This window comes from Streptopelia decaocto (assembly GCF_964273445.1).
Source record: "Streptopelia decaocto genome assembly, chromosome: 3".
Taxonomy (NCBI): domain Eukaryota; kingdom Metazoa; phylum Chordata; class Aves; order Columbiformes; family Columbidae; genus Streptopelia; species Streptopelia decaocto.
The window spans coordinates 50742739-50750757 of record NC_138656.1 but is presented as its reverse complement, the minus strand read 5'-3'; the positions used below and the strand labels follow the sequence as shown (position 1 = coordinate 50750757).

Genomic DNA, 8019 nt, shown 5'->3' with positions numbered 1-8019 from the left:
AGCTTTTCGGAGTTTGTAAAAGCCAGGTTCCAACTCTAAGGTTTAGTTTTATTAACTTTCTCTTTTTTTCCCCCCCTTTCTCTGTTATCTGCCAATAAGGAAAAACCTTTAGAATAAGCACTGTCAGGTTAGCCTGAAATTAGTATGACAGTGCACACCTGTAACTTCAGGTATTTGGCAAAAGCTGTATCAGATAGGATTGAGACAGGAAGAAATTAAGCTAAAAAAAGCAAGTACAGTAAATACACTTTGTACAAATAAAACCGTGTAAGCCAATGCAGAACAATGAGGAAATAACATTATTAAAAGTTTTTATTTAGGTTTGGTCAGTACAGGTAAGATAATATTGGAGTCACAGAGCAATATGCATGAACAGGATACAACAGTTCTTAAAAACTGAGTAACTATGCACACAATTCATAAACATTCGGTCACCTAAGGAGAAAATGCACAGATGTGTGGTGGGAAAAACTGTAATTAACACTGAAACTACTACAGGACTCCTTCAGTAAGTCCATCTTTTAGTGATAAAACTACTGTACTGGGCAAACTTGGCAGTCATAAACCCACAGCTATTATGACAAGTCTCGAAGGTGGTGTAAGTTCAACAGTATGAGTAAGAACGCTCTTACACAGCACAGGTTCTAGATATACACAGATTTGTACAGACATCATTTATGTTATACTTTATGGAAGTAACTTCCATTTCAACTTCACATTAACTCATATAAAAATAACTTGAGCTACACAAACGTCCTTTTAGCAACATTCAACATAATTAACTGTTAAAATTTCCAAAGTGGCAGAGGTATTGAAGCAAAAAGAAACCCACAAAAAGGCAAAATTGTGACAAGTATGCACTAATTTAAACGGCTTCTGGACAGTATCCTCTCCCAATTTAAATGACACTGTATAAAAATGTTGCAGAAAAACGTTACAAAACTGAACCCTGCACATTTACACTGGAGTCCAAACCATTCTGGACATGACGAGAACCCGCAGTTCTGTTACCTTTCATGCTCACTGTTTTCTCCTCTTGAGGATCATGATTGGAGTCTGTGTCATTTGAGTGGTGAGTGAGAGAGTTTTCACTGCCAGTGGGAGAGTCTACACTTTCATACCCAGTACTGAGCTGGTTTATGTAGCTACCACTTCCTCTACCAGTTCTATCTTCAGAGTGGTTGGACAGCTTATTACCATTCCCTGGAGAAGCCGGGAAGTCATCTTCAGTGCCGCTACCCTCCCTATAAAATCCAGGCCCAGACGTCCGCTGATGGGAGGAGCTCCCATTGCTTGGTCCGTTTGCCAGGCGGCTGCAGTCCTTCCCCACCGCCTCGCCCTGCTCTGTGGGCTCGGGAGCTGCTGGAGTCCTGCTGGTGCTGGGGTTGGCGGCCTGGGACTGCTGCTGCTGCTGCTGGTACTGCGCCAGCTGCTGACGAGTCTCCTTCAGCTGCTGCTGGAGAACTAGAATGGTACTCTGCATGCCCTCTACCTCCTCATCAAGCTGGATGATGAAGTCATTCAATTCTATATAAAGAAAACACATTTGTTGCAAATACTTAATAGCCAGTATATAGCTTGAATCTCAGACAAAAAAACTAAAACCCTGTAACTCAACATTTTACAATTAAATGTTTCAACAATTTTTCAGCCATCAGGTAATGCATGGCTGTGACACTCTGCCTCTGAAGGAGGAAATGCTTAACTATCATCATTTTATACTGCTACTCAGAATATATGACAAGAAATTAATTTCCAGTGGAGGGTATTTGGAAAACAGTTCAATTCCAGCAATTAGTATTTTGCAAGTAGAACCACCTGTATCTACTTTTACTCAAGTATAAAACCTTAGAAGTACTCTGAAAGTGACCATGAACCACATCTGTATCTAACAGATCTGAATAATTGCAAAAGCCTATTCAGCAATCAAAAAAAATTTAGTCACATTTCAATGAAGTTTCAGCTCTTCCTGTTTTTACTTGCTGCTATGAGAAAAAAAAAATCATTAGGAAAACTGCTGCTGCAGGATTATCATTGTCTTTGTTCATATGGGGAAGAAGCAATAGGGGTTAAAGAACACATCTTGGTTCTGGAGCTTACTTTACTACATTGCATTCAAGAGCAGAAGTCTTTAAAGAATGTCCACCTTTGCTTCAGTTATGAACTTGGTAAATTTAGATGAAGCGCATTATCTAAACAGTAGTTAAGAAGCAAAAGGGTAACTATTCCAACAAAAAGTAATTACAGAAAGAATAATTTGCCTTAAGAATTCTAGTTATTGTATGTCACTTTATACTATTACTTTCTCAAAAATATGATCCTACGGGGATGGGGAGGGAGAAATCTATCCTTAATACAAGATATACCAGCTTAGATTAATGCCAAATCAAGTCTATGCTATCCTACAAACTTCAGTTGCAAAACAAAAACATATCCAGTTTTATGTGATACCTAAAAAGCTTGCATCCTAAGACTTGTTGTAATAATCAGATAGCTTACTGTAACATTATACTAAAAAACCAGTGATTCTATGCAGAACTCTCACCTGAAGATTTTTTTAACTTTGCATTTGCCCCTCCATTTAAATAATGCAAGAGATCAGAGTTTATACGTTATTTCAATTTAGGTTTACAATACTGTAAAATTTGGACTGTGAACACAATAATCAGGTATTTTAGTTCACCTGAGTTACCCAAGGTTAAAAAATATATTTTTTTTTTCCTGGGCAGTTAAAAAGCTGTTGATTTTAAAAAAATAATGTCAAAATTAATCAGACCTAACAAGCAGCATTCTAGTCTCAGTGCATGCTTAGCTTCATGCAACATTAATAGCTTCCATCTTACCAGTTCACCAAGTGTGTGCAGTCTAAACATTCCCTGTTAAATAGCAAGACCTACAGTATAAAACCTGGCAATTTCAAATTCAAACACTGCATTACTGGAGCTGCAAATCCCTCCAGTCCCCCAAAGTTAAGGTTGTATTTATTATTTATAATTTAAGACTACCAATGAAGACTTAATTTTCATATTTTACTTTATATTGCCCTTTCATTCTGGCAAAGATGGTTTTACAGTGTGTATCATCAGGAAATTAAATTGGCAGAAGTGCAAGGCAACTCCATTTTCTTAAAAAAATCCCTTACCATCCTGACTGCTTTTAAGTTCCTCACTATATTTCTTCTGTAAAGCCAACTCTGCCTCAAGCTGTGCAATACGTCCTTGGGACAGCTGCCTTCCAAGCTCTTGATTCTCCTGGATAAGCATTCGACACTTCGCCATTAACTTTTTGCCTGTTTGGCTGTAAAGGAAAGAGCCATCTATCACAAAATGAATACAAAACCTTCAGTAATCTTCCTCAATCACAATTACAGACAAAAAGGAGATGCAATTTCTGCATGTCACAATTCAATGAACATTATGTCTCAACATAATTGTCATAGCAGAAAGTCTCCCTATAGTTACCACGTGCTGTTCCAACGCCAGTTGATCTTCTGTCGCTGTCCCATAAAGTGGAAGGCAAGTTTTATTACTGCAAATATGGATAAGCATATTGTTCTTTTTTGATACCAACATCTGGATTATCAGTATGCACAATCTTGTATGTGCTCTCAATTGAGTTAAATATTTGATTAAAGATGTGCCTATAATTTAAAAGATCAAGTACTGCATGAAAATTACATGTGTAAACTGAATTATAAATAAAAACCTCCTTCATTCATTTTACTAGTAAAACTTAACTATTACATTTGGGTGAACAGAAGAAGCTTGCTAGGGGAAACTTTAAATACCACATTCATTTTTCACTGTGACATCCATTTCTCTTTAAGAGGCTCAGACGTTCTTTTGAATGCTGTTCAGTCAGTCTAATTTAAAAAATTCAATGTCTATTTTTCAACTCAATTTATATATCTGACAGTAATGTACAGTCTGTTTAATGATTTCTATGGTCAGCTTCCCCTAAGCACATCTTGCATGGTGAGCAGAAAGTAAAACATAGTTAAAAATTGGCAGGAAATTAAGGAAGGAGTATATTATTAATCTACTTCCTTTAAAATGACAGATTTCAGCTCATGAGTAATGATTATTAGGATATCCAGTTTCTGAAAGAAACAGGAAACAGGCAGGAAAGTAGTATTTTAACTGACAAGATTTTCTTTACGAAATGGGTAACATCACACATCTTTAATCTTCACGATAAAAATTGCACTGTAAAGCATTATAGGAAGAAGTATGCAAATTAATATATAGGCAATACAGCTGACTCCATAAATGAGAAAAATTAAAGTCCTTTAAGACTTTTGGTCTGCCAAAGTCAGTATAGTAACCACAAACAGTTCTCCTTTTAATATGCCCAGCAACATAATGAAGCTGTCATCTTTTCTACAGAAGTGTAAGCTCTGCCAGAAAAAAACAACAATGAAAACCAAACCAACAAAAAAAAAAAAAAAAGCCACAAAAAACGAACAAAAAAACCCCACCAAACTTGAACAGGTTTATTGCAAATTCAATGGCAGGACTTTATTACTTTTCAAGACCAAGAAGGTCACTTAATTGTTTGTTTTTAAACAAGTGATGAAGACTGAAAGAGATTTTGAGGATTAAAAAAGAAACCAGAAATTTCTGCTACAATTCACAGCCACAGTTCTCTCCTGAAACCAAAATAGTAATTTCCTTATCAGCTACCTTTTAAGCATTCAATCCTCAGTCAACTTTTAAGTTCTGCCAACTCTGCCCCATTTAACATTTTTCCGACTGACTCTCCCAAACTTTTCAGATGGGCTGCTCCAGAAGGAATCTGGCTGTGTAAGGTCCTGGATGCCTGCAACTCTGCTAAAGCAGCAGCCTTTTTTCGTTCTTGCCGTGATGTCCAATGCCAGGTCCTTGAAGTTTAAATTGTGCTGACCTAATACAGTCCAAGTCGCACACTTAAGATGCAAGTTTCCTTAGAGATGTTCATTCTGGGTAAAGCAGGACCGCTTTGGAGATAATCAATGTGACAGTACCCCAAAAGTTATTAGGCAGACATGCAATGATTTTTAGCGATTCGCAAATTCCTGTTACCATCACTAAAAGTTGAAGAAGTTCACAGTTTAAGTCATTTAATGCTTTTCTCTTCACAAAATGTCAACTGTAGAATTAGCATGTACCAGTTACCTTGGAATTGGGACAATTTTAGAATCCCGTTAATTTCTTCATGTTAATTCCTGCCAAAATGTAAAGTATTTATTACCTGTATAGAAATTTGCATAGTTACCTATAATGCTATTTCTTACCATCAAATTTTTTCCAGATGTTCTGAACTAGTATGGCACCATGTAACTTCCCCTTGCAATTTACAAAAAAGACAACACATGCAAGAATATAAAATCCAATAACTATTAAAATAACTCTTATTAGCTGAAAAACTAGGTTTGCATTCTTTTCACAAATCCTCTTGAACATACATGCAACAAAACCTGTAAGAATATAAGTGGTTAAATTTCAGAAGACTAGTATTGGTTGTACTAGGCTTACTGCAAATGACATTTCCACTAATTTTTAATCCAAGTGTATACTCTAATGACAATTGAAATGGCTTAGTATAGCCATTCCTTTGACTAAATATACCCTTTTATTTCTCCATCCAGACATCAGCAATGATTATGCTGTACACCTTTATCTGTGGTTAAGGCCCAGAACTAACACTGCTTAGGGTTGCAGTTAACATGTTACCCTAAGAGCATCAGGTGGAGATGTGACTAAGAACAGCATCTCTTTCAAAAACTAGGTCTGATGCCATGAAATAAGAGTTATTGCATATAAGGATGGACAATTAAAGCAATTAAAAGAGGGAGGCAGGGACTGGGGACAGACAGGATGTGCAAGGAGAATGGAAAAATCTTATAAATACTTTACATGAGTCATCATTTCTTTATCTTTCCAGAAATAAAGATCAATAAAATCTTAACCCAGTTAATGAAGACAGCCTCAATTATTTACCTGAAAATAACTGTAATTTTCTGTATTCCAGCTACTGCATATATGAATTATGCACATTCGCATCACTGACTTAAATTTGTATGATGCATATTAGGGTATGTTGTAGCTACAGAAATAACAAAATTTTCTTTTGATACTTTTGCTTGAAAGAAAGTGGTAAGTTACTTGTCTCTCCTCAGTTGTATACACACATTTAGAGTCCAAATACTTAAAAAAAAGAACCAACCTGTATCTAAAAGTATAAAATAACCTTCTGAACTCAAAGTTAAACAAGCAATCTCCACAACATGCCTCTGTCCAAACATTAGAGTCAGCTTTACAAATGGCTTGGTAACATGTTAATAATTTATTAATTCAAGTCTTACCTCTGTTTTGATGCTAGATTGTTAAAATCTTAAGATACTGCTATAGTAAAATAATTCCAGATGTATCACTTTTTAAAAAGTAACCTTTTTCTTTAGGTTTTTCTTTTGCTATTAAGTCATTACTCATGCAGACAAAATAAACCTGCATAAGTACACTACTCTGTGATCCCACATTAATCATCTGAAGCATAAACAGTCATGATACTTCCGAGTTAAAAATATGTAATGCCATCTTATTAATTCATAAAAACAGTTAGACATCCAGCTGTCACAGAAGGTGATGTATTCTTTTTTTAACTTAAATTTGAACTTTTTAGGATCAAACTGAGTCACAAAATGTTGCCCAACTGTTTTGAAAACCAACCTCAGATTACTGAATAGAACTCAATTCACTAAGGAAAAAAACAAACACACAAATGCTATACCAAATCTGCATTTCACTTTACACACCTCAGACATGCCACTCCCAACTGTCCCGGATTGCTACTCTTACAAGTAACTTGGGACAACAGAACAGAGGCATCAATAGAGTAGCAAAGGCTCCTTCACTGGTTCCACCAAGGAAAATGCATGCATTTACGTTTTTTTGGTTTGTTAAAATACTGACTTTGTTTTCAGAGAACGAGACAATGCATAAATAACAACCTGTTCAATTCTCGTTCATCCCAGGAGTTTCACAATACAACAGTATAACCAGTAGTGTTCCTTGAACTATATATTACAACTATTTCAAGGCACATTTTATATAGAAGTGCAATACAAAAAAACAGGTGTACAAAGGAATAAAAACACCCCACCAACACTGAAGACAGTTGCCATTGTGTGCCTTCGGTATTGAGCATTTGAGATCAGTTCTTAGTATAGAAGGATCGAAATATTCTCATTGCTGCATGAAAACATGCAATGAAATACTTATCACAACCAGTTTTTGTTATACATGCTAGTTGTGATCAAATATATATATATAGCTGTCATACAGTCCTAATTTTGAGGCGTCCGTGGTATTACCAATCATCCAGAAAACAGTTCATTATTTAGCAACATTGACTTAAGGCTCCATCAAGTGCTAGAGAGCCCAAAGGCTAAACAGTCAAATGTGTACGCTACCACTGTTGTGATAGCAAATAGCACTCTCATGGCTATTCAAAACTGGTTAGCAAGTAAACTCGTTAACGCAAAATTCACCTCATCGACTTCTGACCCAGCAGTTCAGTGAACAAGCAGAAAGTCCACAGTCTTATTGGCAAAACTGACTTACAGTGTCTCTAAGTCACTAGGCTCAAGGTTAAGAGCGAAGCATATTCCACTTCTACATTTTACAGGAATTTTACATGTTCAATTCATGATTTTTAATCTCTAGGTTCTCTCTCCTCCAAACTGTCTGTAGACACAGTGTGCCACAGACTTAAGACTTCTGTTTCTCCCTGTATTTTCTTCAAATAGAACAATTTTGCAAATGTCTACATGTTCTAGAAAAATTTTTTCGAAGATGGCCATTTCTTCAGAATAGTCCGACGCCGTCAGGCCTCTGAAGCAAAGGGGGAGAAAAAAGCTGAAACACAAGGTTCATCTGGTAAGTTTTACATTAAGCATTACAAGCTGGACAGTATAAGAATGTGGCTTTTGCCTCAAAACGTCTGAGTCTTGGTGTGGAAACGAGTACTTGGCTGTCCCAC

At 36.3% G+C, this 8019-nt stretch overlaps 1 protein-coding gene across 4 annotated transcripts in view; it reads right to left on the bottom strand.

Moving 5' to 3' along the window:
* Window positions 1-294: 294 nt before the first annotated feature.
* Window positions 295-8019, bottom strand: part of WTAP (WT1 associated protein) — a 26795-nt gene continuing 19070 nt past the window's right edge. For 2 of the 4 annotated variants that reach the window (XM_082049723.1, XM_082049722.1), the window contains exons 7-8: window positions 3143-3297; window positions 295-1527 (exon numbers count right to left, since the gene is read on the bottom strand). In XM_082049723.1, coding sequence (XP_081905849.1) covers window positions 935-1527; window positions 3143-3297 — 748 coding nt within the window. In that variant the 3' untranslated portion in view covers window positions 295-934. Of the gene's footprint in view, window positions 1528-3142; window positions 3298-3461; window positions 3529-4477; window positions 7872-8019 lie in introns of those variants that run through there. The other 2 variants (XM_082049724.1, XM_082049725.1) reach the window with 2 other exon arrangements.